This window comes from Schistocerca americana, chromosome 2, assembly GCF_021461395.2.
Source record: "Schistocerca americana isolate TAMUIC-IGC-003095 chromosome 2, iqSchAmer2.1, whole genome shotgun sequence".
Lineage (NCBI taxonomy): Eukaryota > Metazoa > Arthropoda > Insecta > Orthoptera > Acrididae > Schistocerca > Schistocerca americana.
The window spans coordinates 365,713,689-365,736,281 of record NC_060120.1 but is presented as its reverse complement, the minus strand read 5'-3'; the positions used below and the strand labels follow the sequence as shown (position 1 = coordinate 365,736,281).

Sequence of the window (22,593 nt, the reverse complement as noted above, 5' to 3'; positions counted from 1 at the left end):
CAGTTCAGAAATCAATATACATTCGAGTATGACGCACACATACCGCACACAACATACACACAAGAACAAAACACACCACGACAACAACACATACCACAACGTGCAAACACAAACACAAGGTATTATCATGGTAAACCACAGCAACATTATCGTAATTACTCGCCAGCTGAGCATTGCAGTAATTACAGTGGTACAAATCCATATCATAATGCAAAGGAAGAAGAAAGTTTAATAAAACACAGGCAATTTCAGGCTTTTATCCCAGAAAAACGAACCATTCATCCGGTGATTTTTCTCAAATCTTTTAGTAACGCATTTCCACGCACTTGGAGTGACCGGAAAAAGATTTCATATATTGTCGGTTACATCCAAGGCGATGCAGCTGTCTGGGCATACAGTCAAGCTGACGTATGTACCACGTACAGTGAGTTTGAGCGTGCTTTTCTGAACAAATTCTGGTCGCAATCCGTCCAGGAGCGACTCAGAAGACAAATTTTAGAACCTGAAACTTTTAACAGTAAAAATGGTAACTTACGCAGATATTTTGAAAAATACTTGAACATGGGACATTTTTTAGACGAACCAGTCGCAACACGTGATATACTCCGAGCGTTGAAGGCCAAATTGCCTTTCAACATTAAGGAAAAACTTCTACATATCTCGGATGACGATTCAGATTATTTTTTAACAGCTTTAGATTCGGTTGACATGTTACTTGAAGATCAGCGCTTCGCGCGGCAAAACAGCAGCCACAATGTTTACACTAGTGGTATGCAAAACATGCAGGCTTGCCAACACAATTCTGGCGCGCCCACAGTTGGATACGCGGTACAACAAAAACAGCAAACTCACATGCCGTCTCAGTACGGAAATCAAAATCAACACGCGTATTCCAATACGAACAATAGTTACAACAGTAATAACATTTCATGCGGCAATCCATACAAAAGGCACCGCGGTAATAACTACAACGGTAACAACGGATACAAAGGTAATAACAAAAACACAAACAGAAATAGAAATAATAATAACTACGAGCCAAGACAGCATCAAGGTTGGACTCGTAACGATCAGTACTTTCATTCAAACTCTGCTTTACCACAGCAGCCACCAGGTCAAAATTGGAGCATACCTTACGACCGACAGGTAAGTTATAATGCGCAACAGCAACAACAACCGCAAAAGTTTGGAGATCATAATAGGCAATATCCGAATGTGAATATAATAGAAATGACACCTGATGCACAACCTCAATCTGTGTCAGTACCTAGTACAAATGCTAATCCAACAAACTAGAAACAGTCACTACTTTGCCCCAGGTCGTGGCTGAAGAATCCTTGGGGGGCGGCTTCAATGTTAATCAGTTATTTGACACCACACTTGAACAACAGAATAATGATATGCCGAGTAATTCTAAACAAAAACTACCTGTTTTATTTATAAGATACAACCACAATAACAATATATCAGATGAACTTTTACAAGACAGTACACAATGTCGTTTAAACACAAATGAAATTGTTTTAGCATCCACTACTGGTGTAGTAGGTGGGATTCCAACTACTATTATCCTAGATACAGGTGCAGCTGTGAGCGTTTTATCTTTTAATTTTTATAAAAAGATGTGTGAATTGGAACCTGTGCCTGAGTTTCCTGCCCAAAACTGTAAAATAACTACTGCACTAGGTAATAAGTCATGTAGGGTTACGAAGCAAGTTTTTGTAAACGTTAAAATAGGTAATGGAACCGTACAATGGCCATTCCTGGTTGTACAAAACCTTGTGACTAATTGCATATTAGGAATAGATATTATGAGCGAGAAGGACTGCATTATAGACTTCTCCAAAGGTAAATGTATTTTAAATGATAAAAGCAGGGTAATTATTATTGATTTGGACAGGAGAACTCTAAAGCATGACAAACACTGTACAGGGTACAAGGTTCAGTTAGTACTTAACAAAGACATTCAACACATGCAAACACACTCATCTGACGCAGAGCTAATGGACTTGAAAACATTGCTTGATCATAAGATAAGTGAAGCTACAGCTCTCAGTGTACATGAACGCATAAAACTACCGGAAGTGTTATCCAAATATTTACAAGTTTTTACCAAACGATTAGGTGTTATCAACACGTATGTGTACAAGATTGAAGTTAAGCCTCACAAGATCTTCTACCATAAGACATATAACGTACCGTTATCTCAACGACCTGCTGTGTGGCAAGAATTAAAACAAATGTTAGACTGGAAGGTCATTGAACCATCCACCTCACCTTATTGTAGTCCTCTACTTGTTGTCAAAAAATCAAATGGAGGCATTAGGTTAGTGTTAGACGCACGAGCTATTAATGAAATAATTTTACCGGTTCACACAAAACCTGAAAATTTAGAAGAGCAATTACAGAAATTTCTAGATGCAAAATATTTTTCCACAATAGATCTCGCTAATTCGTTTTGGCAGGTGGGTATCACTCCTGATTCTCGGAAATATACTGCATTTATGTTCGGGGGGCGAACCTATCAGTTTTGTGTTCTACCCTTCGGACTGAATGTCAGCTCTGGGGTATTCATTACAGCCCTGGATACCGTGCTTGGCGACGATTTAGTTGAGACAGTCACACACTATGTAGATGATATACTGATAGCTACACAATCCTGGAATGAACACGTTGACACACTTCAAAGAATTTTAGAAAAATTTGCACAAGCTGGAGTCACAGCCAATCTTAGAAAATCAAAGTTTGGTTGCAGTGAGATAAAGTATTTAGGACATATCATTAATTCACAGGGCATACGTCCGGATCCCAGTAAATTAGATGCTATCAGAAACTGTCCTAGCCCTCGAACTAAAAACCAGTTAAAATCATTCCTTGGGCTATGTTCATTTTTCAGACGTTTTTTGCCACAACCACTTTTGAACAGTAAACATCTGCTAAATCTACTCAGAAGGAATCAAGTTTGGATCTGGTCGGAACAGTGCCAGAATGACTTTAATACAATTAAACATGCTTTAGTGAATGCTAACATATTGAGCCATCCAGATTTCAATTTAGATTTTTGTATGACTTGTGACGCTTCACGTACTGGCTTGGGCTGTTGCTTATTTCAAGTTGTAAAGAATAAAGAGGAGGAACAGATAAGAATTATTGGGTTTGCGAGTCGCACTCTAACTGAATGTGAGCGTACATACTCCACTACTGAGTTAGAAACACTTTCCATAGTATGGGCATTCAAGAAATTCAATTATTATTTATTTGGAAAACATACGGTAATTTACACCGATCACCAGGCCCTGACATTTTTGTTAACTTGTAAACTTGTACATCCTAGACTATCACGATGGGCAGTTACACTTCAGAACTACTCTTTTGAAATTAAGTACATAAGAGGTAAGGACAACACCATTGCAGACACTTTGTCTAGACTTCCACAAGGTATGAATGATACCAACAGTGACTTAGAAAATATAAATGACTACAGGATTCTCTTAATGCAAGACAAGCAGTATCACCAATATTATATTGATATGTGCAGAAACATGGCTGAATTACAAAAATCTGATCCTCACTGGTATAAGATAATAACATTACTGGTAGAAAAACACAATCATCCTTTGACTAAGTATTACAAGTTACACAATGATGTGCTATTTTACCGCCGACATCCAAATGCTACTAACTGGTGCGTATGCATTCCCAAGGAGTCCGAACGTAATCTAATTTGGCACACACACTTAGTTTGGGGTCATTATGGGACGAAAAAGTGTTTGGCAAAGCTCAGTACATACTGTTATTTTAGCAATATGAGAAGAAAAATTTACAGGGAACTAAAAACATGTGTCATATGTCAAAAATCAAAACCTCAGAATTTATCCACAAAAACAGATTTACATTCTATTTTACCTAGTAAACCCCTGGAAATTCTGTGTACTGACATCAGTGGACCGCATCCAGCAAGCTCTGGAGGCGTCAAATATATCTTAGCTTTTTACGATATATTTTCTAAACATGTTAAACTTTATGCTTTAAAATCCGCCACTGCAAGTGCTATAATACGAAGATTCTCAAGTGATTACCTGACGCACGTGGGAAAACCTAAAGCAATTCTATCAGATAATGCAGCATACTACTCTGGGTACAAATGGAGAAATTTCTTGAAGGACAATAACATTAAAAGTATATTTATTTCGAGGTTTAGTCCACAATGTAACGCGACTGAGAGACTTTTCCGAGAATTAAATCGTTTCATGAGGACCTATATTTCATCAAAACATACTAATTGGGTGTCCTACCTAAGTCTTTTCGAAGACGTACACAATAACTTAAATATTTACGATACAAATTACACACCTAACGAGATCATGTTCAATTGCAAACAGAACGATCAGTGGATAGAACCATTACCTAAGTTGTCAGACAAGGAAATCACACCTGAACAGAAGATAAAAGAAGTATTGACTACATTGACACATCACGCACAAATACGAAACAAACATCACAGAAACATAATAAAAAGAAAACAAAAATTCGAGGTAGGAATGCTTGTACTACTTCGTACTCATCATAAATCTGTTGCACTCAAACGACGCAACGCTAAGTGGCGTCTGCTATATGAAGGACCTTATATAATTGTTAACATACCGCACCCTGGTGCGTATCTGTTACAACATCGTAGAACTAACAAAATTATTGGGCTATACGCACACCGAGATCTTAGAGCATTTCAGGCTGAATAATGTGAAAGTCATACCCATCAAAATATTGCTAAGCAACTCGAAAAACTCTGTTGCTACAACACAGATAATAAGTAGTATAGAAATTTTCATTTCAGCGTTCCAGTGACGCAGTTGAAGACAGAAGAACTTTTCTTTCAACGCCGCGGCTCCACCGAGAAGACTGAATATTAAAGTAAAATTTATGATTACGTAGCAGTGAATGATATATAAATTTTTCACGGAACATTTGTGACTGTAGGTACCACTGACCTGGTATGACACCTGACGAACTGACAGACGTCACCTGTGAAGCGATCTTTTACTTTGAGAAGTAGATTAGACGCACATCTCTCAACACGAAAAGCATCTATCAGTAGTCAAGGCCACACAGACACTCTACACACACGCACAAAACGCGAGGAATCGAACATTTTCTCTCTCTTACTATTTTGAATATTTATTGAGTAGTGAAAACGCCTGGTCTTGCCTACTGATGTAACGAATGTTGTGTCTAACCTATCTTAATTTCAGATGACATCACAAAAAACATCGATAATATCCCAGCAAAACCGCTAAAGAGGATGCAATTCATGTAATCAAATGTGACACAATGTAATAACCTATAGCTATGTAATGATGATGTAAACATGTTTATGTGCAACTGTATTATGTTTATGCTAAGAAAATATGTGACGTGTGTATGTATAATTACTTATTTTTTTAACTGATGTATCATGTAAAAATTTGAACAAAACGAGTGCCAAAAAGACATTGCATAGTGAACCTCTGTTCACGGACGAACATTTAGGTGAGCTATATTCAGCAAAAAACTGAAAATGTGAAGTGAATAATTCGTGCATCGTATAGTGACATTACTACAGTACCCAACTTCAAGATGTTAACTGGATTAAATGGACACAAAGTGCCTGTCCAGAAAACAACACGACGGGTGGAAGAGTTTTGGTTGGAACTTCAGGGAATGAAATGTTCTCGAAATGTGACGGACACTCTTACCTGGACTGTCCAAGGATCGACGCCAGCTATGTGCCGTCCGAGGTTCTGCAACCAAGCTTCCACGGAATGTAAAAAAAAAAAACGAACTGCACGTGGACCAATTACTCGACGGGTCACGTCTGATCTGTAATAAACAATGCTTTTTGTCACAACGAACTGCATCACAACGACTATAATGGAAATAGGAAATGGACACGCTTATGTATTAATCACGTTGTTATACAACGATGTTACTGTGATCAAAAAACTTTACCACGACGATACTAACCTGTAAAAAATTATTGTGCAGCAGATGAATATGAACTGTGATAACGACACCACGTGTATAGGTCAACGCACCTGAAACAACAGAACATTTTTCGTTGAAGCATTTCATTGCAATGCTATGTAACTAAGAACATTCAACAATCTAAAGTTGTATTGTATTATAACAAATATTGTAATTTTAAAACTAAGTTACCTGTCATAGAATGTAGTCTTCATATGTAATCTTGGTGGAATATTTTCTTTGTGCAACGACTAAGAAATGCGCGCGCACACGAACAATATGAACTGCAATACTGTGCCGCGTGATCTAAATTTACGAAATAACGGCAGTGCCGTAGTTACACAGACGCTTCTGCGCATGCGCGCACTCTGTTTTGCCAACATAAGAACTTTTTCGGCGCACGCGCGTCATTCAAATTTTGTATATAATATACAGTATAATGTAAGTCATGTAAATAGTTGTAGATAACTTAGATTTTCTTGTGCCTTTAGGTGAATTGCTCGCCTGCAGGTGTGTCCTTTCGCCTCGCAATTCAGGGGGCAATATAAAGGCACATTTGCATGCCGAGCGTGAGTTTCCTCGGAAACGCGAGATATTAATTAAATAAATAATCAGTGACAAATAAATAAAGCCTATGGCACACAACTGCAGCGCTGTGTCGCTGATAAAACAAAAGTACATTTACGTTACTCGTATGTTTGATTAAGAAGAGCTCTCGTTGATGTGGTGCGAGAAGCACGTATTTTAGTTTATTGTCTGGCACACCGCCATATTTCATGATATAGAAAATTACTGCGAGTTGCAACCATACTAGGCACTCGATTCTGTAAAGAATTTATATTTATAAAAGTAAGTAGGATTATGAACTGTAGGCTTATTCATTGAATATATCTGATTTAACTAACTGTGTAATTTTTTGTTTAGTAGACAATCACCTCTGTACGACGTTTTGGCATGGCTGGCAAATTATTGTAATATTGAGATTTAGTTTATGAGTCCGCACCTACCGCAGCAGTCTTTGGAAACGATTTAATTACGAAGTCCGATTATTTCAGTTTTATTTCACGGTCAACTACGAGTAACATTGCCTTTACGAAAAAGCCATTGTCAAGCGTCTGATACCGAATAATCAAAACCTGACGACTCATAGGAGAGCCAATCATACAGATAAAAATAATTAATATTTCATTTTATTTTATTTATTTTATAGGTCTTAATTAACGGCAGTCATACCCGTCTGGTTGACAGAGGTATATGGTTTGTTGGGCGATACGACCCCATACAACTATCAACATAGGAAACCCATGTCGTGTCACCGGTTACGATGTAACCTCCCCACTACATGTTTCTGTATGAAATTTAGCCGAAATTTACATCCAACTCTATAAAGAGACTACCTATTACCAAAACTATGTACTCACAATCTGTTTCCAACTTAAACTCGTATGCTGACCTTTGATTAAACAGAACCTAATTTGAACTGAACTGTAACTTGTCCTTACGTTACATGCGTAACTGAAGTAAAACAGTTATCTAGCCAAACATCAAAATTGACAGCATTGTTGCAGATTTATCGGAAGCAAAACAGCAAACAGCAAGCAGGCAGCTAGATTTCTATTTTTAAATAAAATTTCCAGAGAATATTCAAACTGTTGCATACTCTATGGTGCACTGTGGTAATGAGTAATGACAAACCTTCTTTAAACAGTGGAAAGGGGAGTGTAACTATACCAATGAAATTATATTCCAAGATAACGACTTTAGAATAAAGTATATATTCAAAAAGACAGAGTAAAATTTCGCGTGATATTCACACATAACATTGGTCTATGCTTAACGAAGTCAACAATGATTTGAAAAATGTACAATGTTAACAGACAATTTCTATAAAAATCAAGCAACTACATCAATTAATATCTTAATGTATGACTCAGGGAAGTGGCGAGGTTTTTCTCTCAGCTCTGAGCAAGTTAAGTAGCTGAGAGAATAAAAAAATATTCGAAATTTATAGTCTTTTCGCCTTCCAATATATACATCATACTCATCTCTGCTGTCCTTTACAATAAATCTTCCTTCATCCAACAGATACAATCACAAGTCAACACAGCACTACTGAATACGTCCATCGCCTACCAAATTTCAACTAAGAATGAATCAGACTGCGCAGGGGCAAAGACTGTGCCACAACAAGGTCAAAGACTGTTTAACAATAACATAACTTGCTCTGTCTCTGAAGTGCACATCGATAACTTACAAAAATCAAAATAACATGCCTACCTTACAACGATTCCGTTCAGAATAAGTTTTATCTCCTTCAGTTGCGTAGCGAGGAATCCAGAGAAACATTCATCAGCTGAGCTTTATTGTTCTCAGAAAAGAGTTATGGTACTCTAATTATTTACGTGAATGTCATGCATAACACTCGTAGCAATCCGCGAGTAGCTGTCCGGCAGATGAGAAACAGCGAAACGACGGTTGTCAACAATTTTCTCACTTATTGTCTACTATTTCTTTGCTGACTACAAACAGACGGCGACTGCTAATATCATCATAAGCATTCACCTTAAATTCATAAACAAAGTGATATTATTGGCGCACAAAAATTTCATTGATCAATTCGGTGCGTAACAAGCAAAATATTTGCGATGAATGTCAATAGCTATTAGACATTTTCCGCTGGAAACCGTATTACAGTACAGATTTCATATTTGGCAGGATACTATTTTTAACGACTACCATAAGCGAACGAGGTCATGTAATAGAGCTAAGAGACGCTGGATGTTCCTTCCACGATACTGCAGAAGTACTCGGCAGGAACAGAGCCACTGCACTTGATTGTTGGCAGCGGTGGTATGGACTCTGGACGGCCACTTGGCATTACTGGTAGGAAGAGCATCGTGTTCGGCGTGTAGCTCTGGCGAATTTTACTGCATCTGCAGCAGCAATTTGAGCAGCAGTTGCACCACAGTGACACAACGACCTGTTACAAATCGGTTACTACAGCTCCAGCTCTGAGCCAGACGCCTTGTAGCGTGCATTCACCGCCATTTGGGATTTCAGTTGTGTCATGCGATAGCTCATTGGAAGACAGGATGGATGTCTGTTGTGTCTTCTGATGAAAGCCTGTTCTGCTACGGTGCCGGTGATGACCGTGATTTGGTTAGAAGAAGGCCAATTGGGAGCCTTCACCTAACGTGTCTGAGTGCTAGACACTAGTACTGTTAATATTTTTAAAATTATCAGTAATCCGACGTACCGATGGTTAAAAAGTATCGTTATCGGCCCTCGATGTATCGACAAAGATTATCGATATAGCTATATTTCATATATACGTAGCGACACACCAGTCAAGAAAATATCGACTGCACATTGTAAATATACTATCAGTCTTAGAGCTGTTCATTTAAGTATTGATTTATTACTAGATATTCTGTACATCAACAAGCTAGCAGCCTGCTTATCCCCTCTCATAGCAAGGATTGAAAGGAAAACAATGCACTTTCACGCTTACTGAAAATGGTAACTGTCGATAAGTGGCACAATAAAAGGTGCCCGTCGTTCGGCTTCGTAGGATATGTCTGGAATACTTTATTTCGACTTCCCTGTTTTTTCATTTCTGCAAACGTCAGCGACCTAGCTGTTGTAGTGACAGAATTGCGTGGTTGAGTTAGACGTTGCAGTTTCTGTTGGTAGCGCCTAGCGCCAATTACGTTAGCATTTCCCCTCACACATCTCCGCCCACCGCAAAAACCAATCGTACCATTTAGATTTTTGTTCATCAGTTTCAGCAACTGTTTTTGAAGAATATTGATGTGAAGAAATAGCACACTAGTTGAGTTAAAAACTGATTTTTTTTTTTTTTTTTTTTTTACGTGGCTGGTGTGCTATTTCTTCACATCGAACGAATATCCTGTTATTCCATTCACACCGCCACCACCTCCCCCCCCCTCTCCCCGCCCCCCCCCCCCCCGCCCACCAGTGCAATCGGACTTCTTCTTTGTGCCATCTGAGAGACTGGACGTGTTGAAAGCTCAAAAAGTAGTTAGGCTCCCTCACTCACGAAAATAAAATTATGTTCTACCACAACTTCAAAAGAACAAATATTTGTTGAAAATTGCGAAAAATATAATATAAAATATAAATATCAGCCCTAGATACTGCCATTTAGATATCGATATATCGGTGAAATGAGCAAACTTGCATCGATATAATTTACAGTGAATATTATATAGATATATCGAAATTTATAGTCAGCCTGCTAGACACTATGGAACTATATCTGAAGGTACGGTCCAGGGTGCGATTTCATGCGACAACAGGAGAACTCTCGTGGTTATCCCACGCACCCTGACTGCAAAACTGTACGCCAGTCAGGTGATTCGATCTGTTGTGGTGCCATTCATTAACAGCATTCCAGCGGGTGTCTTCCACAGGACAGCGCTCGCCCACATACCGCTGTTGCAACCCAACATGTCCTGCCGTGTCGACATGTTGCCTCGGCCTGCCCGATCACCAGATCTGTCTCCAATCGGGCAGCAACACCATCGAACGACAACTCCAGTATCATCCACAAACAGCATTAACTGTCTCTGTATTGACCGACCAAGTGCAACAGGCATTGAAGTCCATCCCACAAACGGCACCCGTACAAAAAAATGCATGGATGTTTGTATGGCTCAAATGTTTCAAATGCCTCCGAGCACTATGGGACTTAACTTCTGAGGTCATCAGTCACCTAGAACTTAGAACTACTTAAACCTAACTAACCTAAGGACATCACACACATCCATGCCCGAGGCAGAATTCGAACCTGCGACCGTAGCGGTCGCGCGGTTCCAGACTGTAGCGCCTAGAACCGCTCGACCACCCAAGCCAGCGATGTTTGTATGCTTGCATTCAACATTCTGACGGTTACACCGGTTATTAATATAGCAGCATTTCACATTTGCAATGGCTTATCTCGCGCTTCTATTAACCAGTGATCCTGGGATATTAATCACTTAAATCTACATCTACATCTACATTTATACTCCGCAAGCCACCCAACGGTGTGTGGCAGAGGGCACTTTACGTGCCACTGTTATTACCTCCCTTTCCTGTTCCAGTCGCGTATGGTTCGCGGGAAGAATGTCTGAAAGCCTCCGTGCGCGATCTAATCTGTCTAATTTTACATTCGTGATCTCCTCGGGAGGTATAAGTAGGGGGAAGCAATATATTCGATACCTCATCCAGAAACGCACCCTCTCGAAACCTGGCGAGCAAGCTACACCGCGATGCAGAGCGCCTCTCTTGCAGAGTCTGCCACTTGAGTTTATTAAACATCTCCGTAACGCTATCACGGTTACCAAATAACCCTGTGACGAAACGCGCCGCTCTTCTTTGGATCTTCTCTATCTCCTCCGTCAGACCGATCTGGTACGGATCCCACACTGATGAGCAATACTCAAGTATAGGTCGAACGAGTGTTTTGTAAGCCACCTCCTTTGTTGATGGACTACATTTTCTAAGCACTCTCCCAATGAATCTCAACCTGGTACCCGCCTTACCAACAATTAATTTTATATGATCATTCCACTTCAAATCGTTCCGCACGCATACTCCCAGATATTTTACAGAAGTAACTGCTGCCAGTGTTTGTTCCGCTATCATATAATCATAGAATAAAGGATCCTTCTTTCTATGTATTCGCAATACATTACATTTGTCTATGTTAAGGGTCAGTTGCCACTCCCTGCACCAAGTGCCTATCCGCTGCAGATCTTCCTGCATTTCGCTACAATTTTCTAATGCTGCAACTTCTCTGTATACTACAGCATCATCCGCGAAAAGTTGCCTAGACAAACGTTTTCCCCAAATTTCCTTACTCTGAGTTAGTTACTTTTTGGTGCTGCGATTATTTTCCCGTCAGTGTATTTGTATCAGTATTATTAGAGTATTAGTGCTCTGCGTGCTGAAAGTCTCAGCGCCAAACGGGTTGCATTTCGTAGCGGACGGCTGTGTCTCAATTGGGGTAGGTGCGCCCAAGGCCTGCTGTGGCCGGTGGCCGCCATCCACATCGCGCGTTGCGAAAACGCGGGCAGCGCCCAGCCGCGCCTGCAGCGGGTATATAACTGCCGGCCGGACAGTGCATCGCCAGTTCTCAGCTCCACACAGCAAGAAACTCATCGACATGGCCTGCAAGGTGGGTGTCAGCAGAAGACTGCTCAACTTTCGCCTACCGACTGTGTTTCCAGTGTCAATACATCAGTGGTGTTACACTTTCTTCACGTGTTTCGAACCTTAAAGCGTGTTACCAATTGCAAGAACAGCAGTGTTGACACAGAGATGAACGTGACAGATTCTGCCTGAATTTGATAACGAATATTATGTAGGATTCAGTGCACTTTACTATCTACTCTGTCTGACTGTGCTTCACAGCTGCAAGTATGGTACTCCACGCAATATGGGGAAGCGTTGTGGAACTTTCAAACTATAAAGGTTCTAAGTAAAAAATTCCAAAGGAAGGAAGGTTCAAATGGCTCTGAGCACTATGGGACTTAACATCTATGGTCATCAGTCGCCTAGAACTTAGAACTACTTAAATCTAACTAACCTAAGGACAGCACACAACACCCAGCCATCACGAGGCAGAGAAAATCCTTGACCCCGCCGGGAATCGAACCCGGGAACCCGGGCGTGGAAAGCGAGAACGCTACCGCACGACCACGAGATGCGGGCAGGAAGGAAGGAAAGTTAAACATATTCTCAATGTCCACGCATTATGATATGCAGCATTTCCTCGGAAGAAAAGTAAATGGAGCAAGGAATCGGTCGTGGATCTCGTTAAGGAAATGCTCCAATATTACGTTGAGTGAATTATGGAATTTGTCAATAATTTAAATGAGATTGAATAGACTAGAACACGAATCCAAAGTCAATCTAATACTTCTTGGGGAGCGGGGGGACTGACAAAAAGTTTCTGACGAAAATAATTAAGACCAAAAAGTAACAACGTATTTAAGGCTAGTACTGGACAGAGATTTGAATTCGAATCTACGTGGCTCTGCTCTGTGCGATATTTCCTTGGGAGTTATCAAGAAGATATCCTCTGAAAAGGAAAGAGAGAGAATTCATTCGTAGCTCATTACTAGGAACTTTAATTAAAAAGAATGACGCACCCAACAGTGAGCCACTCATGACCCAATGTCTGTCATGTCTCATTCCGAGTGAAATCAGTTTTTCCACCGGGGAAAGAATATGATTTTTACGAGGTATCAGCGCTTTTGTTTATTATTCCAACAAATTTCCAAACAAAAGCTAAGTATATGCACGGCCATTACTCAGTTACACAACTGTTGAAGAAAGAAAAATAATGCTGACCATACTAAATACGCTGCTGCGACACTGTACGTAATGTGTTCACAGTTAAACTGAGTTTCCATTAGTTCTACAACATTGCGTCAGAAAATTAACATCACAGACATAACAGTACTATGCAGCAAATGATTAAAAAGATGTTAAAACCACTGCAGTGCCGTAATGATGATTATCTCAGTAAACCTCTAGTGATCAAAAACCTTTCTTTCGGCAGCTATTAACGAATCTTTAAAATGCCAATCGCTTGCACCTTTCCATCCATATCTATATAATTACGGCTCTCATTAGCTTTTAAAGCGCCGCTGAAGAACGATAAAGAACTAAGTAAATGTTATGATTTAAGTCTACACGCTGATTCACATGGAAATGAAGCTGGACACAATTAACTGACAGATCTACTGTGCGTTTCAGCTGATCGTCCTCGCCGCCTTCGTGGCCGTCGCCCGTGCTGGCTACCTGGGAGCCCCCGCCGTGGTCGCCCCCGGCCCAGCCATCGCCGCCCGCGCTTACGCCGCCCCCGTGGCCTATGCCGCCCCCGCACTCCACGCTGCTCCCGTGGCGTACGCCGCCCCCGCGCTGCGCGCCGCCCCCTTGGCCGTCGCCCCCGCCGTGAGAGCCGCCCCCGTCGCAGTCGCCGCCCCCGCCGCAGTCGCCGCCGAGTACGACCCCAACCCCCAGTACAGCTACGCTTACAGCGTGCAGGACGCCCTCACCGGTGACTCCAAGAACCAGCAGGAGAGCCGCAGCGGTGACGTCGTCCAGGGCAGCTACAGCCTGGTCGAGCCCGACGGTTCCGTCCGCACCGTCGACTACACCGCTGACCCCGTCAACGGCTTCAACGCCGTCGTGCACAGGGAGGCCGGTGCCCACCCCGCCCCCGTCGTCGCCAAGGTGGCCGCCCCCGTCGCCTACGCCGCCCCCGCCGTCGCTAAGATCGCCGCCCCTGTGGCCTACGCCGCCCCGGCCATTGCTAAGTACGCTGCTCCCCTTGCCTATGGCAAGGCCATCCTGGGCTAAGCTGTTTAAATAGGATATATTTATTGTGTGTGAATGCGTTTTGTATGATATGATAAACATAACGAATAAAATTCGTTAGCAAAAAGAATCCATTGTTACTAATTCGTTACCTGAATATTTTCACTTTTCAGTAGTGTTTTACTTCATATGTCTGCTTTCACTGCATATTAATGTCAAATAACACTACAGTACAGTGGAAGGTACTCTTCGCATTCATTGAGTAACACTTTGACAAACTAAGAAACCGTTGTAGTATGTCGATTAGAGCTTTTGAATTGGTCACATAGTGGCTGCGTCCCACACCGAATGGTTTCGTAGGGGTAAAGCGTTCACTAGGAGTGGGAAGGGGGGGGGGGGGGCGTCGTACGTGCCGAAAGCGCCAAAGAACTCACATTTTTAAGGGGAGAGGTGGGGGAGGGTCATGCGTTCACTGACCAGAATCAACAACGCCGGAAGCAATCTCCGTGTTCCCCCAGAGTCTGAAATGAAGATGACGCTCCATCTACTGCAGCACTGTGTCACAGTGAATAAATGAGCGATGATGATGGAACTGTAGCCTGTGTGCTGCTTCATGAAGAGGAAAAGAAGAAAAGCTGACGGAAAAGTGTTTTGGAGAACAATATGTACACCAAAGTACATGATCATGGAGTTCACACTTTATTTCCAGTTTTGATGGAAGATAAATGTTTTTCTCTACCGTATCATCGAATAGCTTACGAGAAATTTACGTCTCTTATTGAATTACGTTAGCGTGATCTAACCATGCAAAGCACGTCGTTTAGAAAGGCTGATGGGCTGAATGGGTCTACTAGTTACATTGAGATTCCGAATTTATTTTAAGCTACGAATTACATTTCATTTAAGCATGGAACAACATATTACGAACTCACTTTAAACATGAATGATTCATTCTACTAAGCGGAAAGGGCAGCTTTCGATACAGATGCTGCAAACGAATAACGAATACTTACTTGTCTTGAGGCTTGTTAGCTGTTAGCTGTTTCCTCTACTCTCTCACTCTCTCTCTCTCTCTCTCTCTCTCTCTCTCTCTCTCTCTCTCTCTCTCTCTGTGTGTGTGTGCGTGTGTGTGTGTGTGTGTGTGTGTGTGTGTGTGTGTGTGTACGGGCTTGCGTATTTTAAACGAGAGAAAATAAACAAGGGTTAAACAGTTCCACGTGCAAGAATCAAAGTTATTTGATCATCTGTGTGGATGAAAAATTTAGGTTTACTTATCACAGAAAAAATTCGTCCCTACATTTATAACCACTATGTGAGGGATTGTTTCGATGTCTTATACCACTTTTTGAGAGTTTTGTAGTCCTTCCACAAAGGCCGATGTGGCTACAAATAACACTACTGGAAACGAAAAATGTACACTCTAAAGCAGTAGCACCTTATGAATGAAATTTCATCCACGTATTATGTAGTTAGTACATTGTTGTTGTGGTCTTCAGTTCGAAGGCTGAATAATCACACTATTATACACCTGCGGGTACAGTTTCTTGGACAGTTATCTCAGTTTCTGCTATAGCCTCTTTGAGCTGTAATTCAGTCTCGCCAGTTGCGCATAGGGATAACTGTAGAGGTGTTAAGAGTTCCATGTTTTTTCAACTGCCGTCGCAAATTGTCAAGACATACTGCTTTCAATGCAGGTCGAATCGGGTGCCGTCCCGCCATCTCCCATGTAGTGTAAAAGAGGAACAAGTCAGGAGATTGTGATAACGAGAGTTTAGGAGCGTCCGTTGGGTAATGCGTGAAGTCTGCTTACGCAGTTGTTGTGCTGGACATGTTTAATCAGTAAACACTAAAGATTTAGAGTCAGTGTAAGCTGTGGTAAGCCATATCGAAGGCGGTCTCTTTCTTACGGCCTGAAAGACATTAAACTCCCTCTGTTCGAGCTTCACAGGCAACAGATTCCGCTTGCATCAGTGCCCAAAACTTCGCGCCATTCATGTTTATAGTTCTGTACGTTCTTATACCACGGGAAATGCGATTCACAGTGAAGATTTGTGGAAGGGTACCTAGCCACTGACATCCTTGTTCTTACCTTGGATTTCAGTGAACTATTCCTGATAGTCCTAACTGACACTTTGTTTGTAACTTTCGTCTTAATTTGTGCTAAGGTTGCTGCAGGGGTACCCCAGAATTTGAGGAAGGAGAGTGAAGCTTATTTTGTTCTCTTTTTCACTTATAAGTGCTTCTGTTGCACATCTGTCAGTATTCGAGAAATTCCAAAATAGTGATGGAGATTTCATCGCAAGAGTCGAAGAACTGTGGACCGAGTATTAATTCTTGGTTGTACAGCAATGCTGCCGCTAGGTTGCTCGAAAGTAGCGAAGTTATGAAACGTAATTCAATATTGATTATGAGCACCAGACCAAAGCTAATGTTCCAGAAACATCTTATGTATATGTTTCGTTTGACTTTCCGGCACGCTCTCGCAGCTGGTATTCATTTACGTGAGAGAAATGAAGAACGTAAAACCCATTTAATTGCCCAGGATGAGTGTCATACGCAATATCATCTTCTAGAATCGCTGTATCTCGTTACGTACAGTTCACCGCATATAATGACTGGTTTCTTGTACCTTAGAAATATTTTTATTCCGCAACAAGTGAGTACTATTTTAATCGGTATCATAACTTGAATGCGAGGAAAAGCAGAAAGAAGCTCGCCACTACATAATACAAAGAGTGCCAAGAACAGAAACGGTATGGTGAGATAAGCTCTTGTGATGTTTCGGACGCGAAGATTGACGTACAGAGGGAATGAACGTTGAGGTATTTCAGGTAATGGAGTTTGAAGTTACTTTATGAAGTAACAGATGCAGCAAACAGTAGACTTTTATGAGTAGATGAAATAGAAGTGTTTATGTTAGAGAGAGAGAGAGAGAGAGAGGGAGAGAGAGAAAGAGAGAAGAGAGAGAGAGGGAGAGGGAGTGTATTCCTTTCACTGTATGAAAATCAAATACAGTGTATTTCAAAAAAATTTGTCCAACTTCACAAGACAATATTGTGTAAAGAAGAAACTTGAGGCGAATTATAACTTACACTTTGTACTATTGTTTTATTTTTTAAAAGAGAAAAATATATCCGATTTATAAGGATGTATTTCTTTACAGCCAACGGCCTTGCGGCTGTGGTAACACCGGTTCCCGTCAGATCACCGAAGTTACGCGCTGTCGGACTGGGCTAGCACTTGGATGGGTGACCATCCGGTCTGCCGAGCGCTGTTGGCAAGCGTGGTGCACTCAGACCTTGTGAAACAAACTGAGGAGCTACTTGATTGAGAAGTAGTGGCTCCGGTCTCGGAAACTGACATACGGCCGGGAGAGCGGTGTGCTGACCACATGCCCCTCCATATCCGCATCCAGTGACGCCTGTGGGCTGAGGACGACACGGCGGCTGGCCGGTACCTTTGGGCCTTCATGGCCTATTCTATAGAAGTTTAGGTTATTTTTAGTTTATTTCTTTACATGCATGTACGTACACTGTCAAGTCACATTAATGTGGCCACCCGTCAAAAACTTGAATAAGCACATTTTGCAACGCGGAACGCTGAGAGACAAACAATGAGAGAGTCAATGAGGCTCTAGAAGGTACTGACAGCAATGACGCGGCCAGCTGCACAAGGTTTCTCGGTTGAGGATCTATGGCTCGAACAGCCCTATCGAGGTGGTCCGACATATTCTCGACTGCATTTAAATCGGTGAGTTTGGTGACCATGGGGTTACGGTAAGCTTATCCTAGTGCTCTTCGAACCACTCAAGTACACTGCAAGCCGTGTGGCACGTAGCATTCTCTTGATGGTAAATGCCATCATGCCAGAGGAAAAACAAACTGCATTTGCACGTGGACACGGTCTGTAAGGAAATATGCATACTAGTGTTGATCCATTGTGCCTCCGATAATGAGGAGATCACCCAGGGAATTCCAAGAAAACATTCCCCAAACCATACCGCTCTCTCCTGGTTCAGGGTGTTTCCTTTGAGGCCTTGCATGCTGTACACGCCGACTGCCGTCTGTCCTATGGGGAACAGAACGTGATGCACCTGCAAAAGCCACCTGTCGCCCTGCAGTGGACTCCAGTTGCCGTACTGGCGTGCAAAATCCAGCCTTCGTCGCCGATGAACAGCAGTCAACAAGGTGCACGAACCAGGCGCATGCTGCGTGGCTCATATGCAGCAACGTTCGCTGAACGGTCATTGAGGCGGCACTGATGGTTTCCCCTTGGTTCATTTAGGTGGTCAGTTTCTCAACAGCTGCACGTCTATTCACCCGTACATATCTCCACAGTCGTCGTACACCCCTGTCATCTGTGTCCGGTGGTGCATCACTGTTGCCTCAGCGCCGGTTTTGGACAGCGCCATTTTAGCATTTATGGTATACTTTAATCTCGAGGGTACGTGAATAGTTTACCAACGTAGCCGTTTCGTAAATGCTTCTACCCTTGACCCCGAAAGCTAATGATCAGCCCCCTTTCAGAACTCAGACAAATCGTTCCGCTTCCGTGTTCCGTGTTACGACGAGTACTGCAATATTTTCCGCTCCCCCTCCCTCCACCCCCCTCCCTGACACGCTTTATATGCCCTCCACCGCCAATGCTGCCATCTGCAGTCTGTGAGTGGTTATTCCACGTTGCCGTAGAACATAGGTGCTGGTCAAATTACTGTGACTGGACCGTGTACGACGTTTTGGTACTTTTTACAACTACACTACTGGCCATTAAAAATGCTACACCAAGAAGAAATGCAGATGATAAACGGGTATTCATTGGACAAATATATACATACTAGAACAGAACAACCGCCTCTGGACGTAATACGGCCTTGATGCGCCTGTGCATTGAGTCAATCAGAGCTTGGATGGCGGGTACAGGTACAGCTGCCCATGTAGTTTCAACATGATACCACAGTTCATCAAGAGTAGTGACTGGCGTGTTGTGACGAGGCAGTTGCTCGGCCACCATTGACCAGACGTTTTCAGTTGTTGCGAGATCTGGAGAATGTGCTGGCCAGGGCAGCAGTCGAACATTTTCTGTATCCAGAAAGGCCCGTGCATTTTCCTGCTGAAATGTAGGGTTTCGCAGATATCGAATGAAGGGTAGAGCCACGGGTCGTAACACATCTGAAATGTAACGTCCGCTGTTCAAAGTGCCGTCAGTGCGAACATGAGGTGACCGAGACGTGTACCCAATGGCACCCCATACCATCACTCCGGGTGATATGCCAGTATGGCGATGACGAATACACGCTTCCAATGTGCGTTCACCGCGATGTTGCCAAACACGGATGCGACCATTATGATGCTGTAAACAGAACCTGGATTCATCCGAAAAAATGACGTTCTGTCATTTATGCTCCCAGGTTCGTCGTTGAGTATACCATCGCAGGCGCTCCTGTCTGTGCTGCAGCGTCAAGGGTAACCGCAAGCATGGTCTCCGAGCTGAGAGTCCATGCTGCTGCAAACTTCGTCGAACTGTTCGTGCACATGGTTGTTGTCTTGCGAACGTCCCCATCTTGTGACTCAGCGATCGAGACGTGGCTGCACGATCCGTTACAGCCATGCGGATAAGATGCCTGTCATCTCGACTGCTAGTGATACGAGGCCGTTGGCATCCAGCGGGGCGTTCCGTATTACCCTCCTGAACCCACCGATTCCATATTCTGCTAACAGTCATTGGATCTCGACCAACGCGAACAGTAATGTCGCGATACGCGAAACCGCAATCGCGATAGGCTACAATCCGACATTTATCAAAGTCGGAAACGTGATGGTACGCATTTCTCCCCCTTACACGAGGCATCACATCAACGTTACACCAGGCAACGCCTGTCAACTGCTATTTGTGTATGAGAAATCGGTTGGAAACTTTCCCCATGTCAGCACGTTGAAGGTGTCGCCACCGGCGCCAACTTTATGTGAATGCTCTGAAAAGCTAATCATTTGCATATCACAGCATCTTCGTCCTGTTGGTTAAATTCCGCGTCTGTAGCACGTCATCTTCGTGGTGTAGCAATCTTAATGGCTAGTAGTGTACTTTTAGGATCAATGTTTTCATTCATATATCACAAATCTTCAATGTGCCCTACACCAGATACACGGCAAACATCCCATCCAGCCAATAGACAAACCCGTCCTATACTTTTTCTAGCATGTCTGGAGTTCCTGCTTTCAGTGCTGCTACTGTGCGGCGTCCCAGTTCATCTAAAGCTGGGTCTTTCGTAGATCCTCACCAAATAAAACTGACATGCTGTGAATGAATGGAGCCTTGGAGGTGAATAGTTCAATGCAAGATCCGTACTCCCCTTGCAGCCACGCCATCGCTGAAGTAACTCACTGTTAAGAAACGCTCTTACATGCGGGCATTTAGTATGGTAGTGCTCAGTTCTATTGAAAAAGTTAATTTTCGCCATACTGCCGCAGTTGTGGAAAAGACAGAACTCCGACACATCCCATGTATGCTTTAATAGTTTAGTTTCTTGAATTTCTGCTTGTTAATTTAATATCTAATAACCAAAGTTTTTGCGTTTTCGTTTGCATCAGGAAATAAACCGATTTTGTGACATTTTACAAATTCCTAATCAGGGGCGAATTATTTAGTTTCACCTGAGTGCTTCGGTAGTTAGGTTTTTTGAATCTCTGCGTTTTAATCTAATTTTTAGACACAGTTCCTGAGTTTTTGTCAGTGCCTTCAATAGAGTTCTGACACATGTGCTGATAGTCTGTTTATCTGGGTAGTTTAGTTTTCCATGGTCTTTAGTATGGATAGGGACTGTGACTGTTGTGTACAGATGCAAGCCGAGTTGGTGATACTTTGCTGTCAGCTCCAGGCTGTGATGGCTTCAGTTGCACAGCTGGAGACTGCAGTGGATGGGCACCACTGTTGTGGGCCAGCTGCAGTGATTCAACGGACGTCCAGCACGTCCAAGTCGCCCGATCAGACCTCACTGGTGGCCAGCCCAGTTACTACTTGCACTGAGGTTGACCCCTCACCTGTGATCGAGTGAAAGGTCGCCCCTGGGCGTGGTAGGCAGCGAAAGACTTCCCAGAGGGCCACACGTAAGGCCTCCCCTCTTAGTCTGACAAACAGGTTCCAGCTGCTGTCTGTGGCTGACACTGCCGCTCAGCCATATACCGTCGCCTGTCCTGTTTCAGAGGAAATCTCTCAGCCTGTAAGATCTGGACAGTCACAGAAGGTGGGATTATTGAACGTTGGGTGCTCCAGCGTTAGGTGGGTTATGGGGCCCCATAGGGACCTGGCTGCTAAGAGGGGGAAGGAAGCCAGTGTGCACTCCGAGTGCATATCGGGTGGAGTCATTCCATATATAGAATGGGTCCTCCCAGATGCCATGAAGAGCACAGGGTGCAGCCAACTGCAGGTGGTGGCTAAGGTCGGTACCAATGATGTGTGTCACATTGAATCAGAAGAGATTCTCTCTGGTTCCGAGTGGCTAACAGAAGTGGTAAAGGCTGCCAACTTGCTTGCGAGATGAAAGCAGAGCTGCCTATTTGGAGCATAGTCGACATGACTGATTGCGGGCCTCTGGTACAGAGCCAACTGTAGGGTCTGAAACAGAGGCTAAGGTGGTTCTGCGACCATGTAGGCTGCAGATTCCTCGACTTGCACCAATGAGTGGTTGTGTTTAGGGTTCCGCTGAATAGGTCAGGAGTCCTCTATACGCAGGAGGCGGCTGAACGGGTAGTAGGGCTGTGTGGCCTGGACTGGGCGGTTGTTTAGGTTAGAGGATCTCGGGAAAACACAGAAAGGGCTTCAGTCACAAAGGATGCAGGCCAAACACAGGAAGAACGTAGATCCAGGAACCATTGGTAAAACGTAAATTTTCGTAGATGTTGGAGAACTACCAGAGCACCAAGCGCTAATTTTGATGCGCAAATCGTTATGGGCACTGAAAGCCGGCTAAAACCATACATAAGCTCAGTCGAAATTTTTGCGAAGAACCTAACGTAGAAGGAAATATCCTCGGAGTTGTGAAGCAACTTAAATCACTTAATAAAAGCAAGACTTCTGGTACAGATCGTATACCAATTACGTTCCTTTCAGAGTTTGCCGATGCAGTGGCTCCGTACTTAACAATCATGTCCAACCGTCCGCTCGACGAAAGATCCGTACCAAAAGATTGGAAAGTTGCAGAGGTCACACCAACATTCAAGAAAGGTAGTAGGAGTAATCCACTAAATCACAGTCCCATATCATTAA

General features: G+C 42.9%; 1 protein-coding gene and 1 pseudogene across 1 annotated transcript; both read left to right on the top strand.

The window, feature by feature from the left end:
• Window positions 1-12,083: 12,083 nt before the first annotated feature.
• Window positions 12,084-14,455, top strand: LOC124594888 (cuticle protein 21-like). Its single transcript, XM_047133361.1, has 2 exons — window positions 12,084-12,181; window positions 13,768-14,455. Exons 1-2 carry the CDS (start codon window positions 12,170-12,172, stop codon window positions 14,371-14,373), a joined length of 618 nt encoding a protein of 205 aa, XP_046989317.1. The 5' UTR covers window positions 12,084-12,169; the 3' UTR covers window positions 14,374-14,455.
• A 3,038-nt stretch (window positions 14,456-17,493) lies between these two features.
• On the top strand, window positions 17,494-17,611 carry LOC124597103 (annotated as a pseudogene).
• Window positions 17,612-22,593: the final 4,982 nt, after the last annotated feature.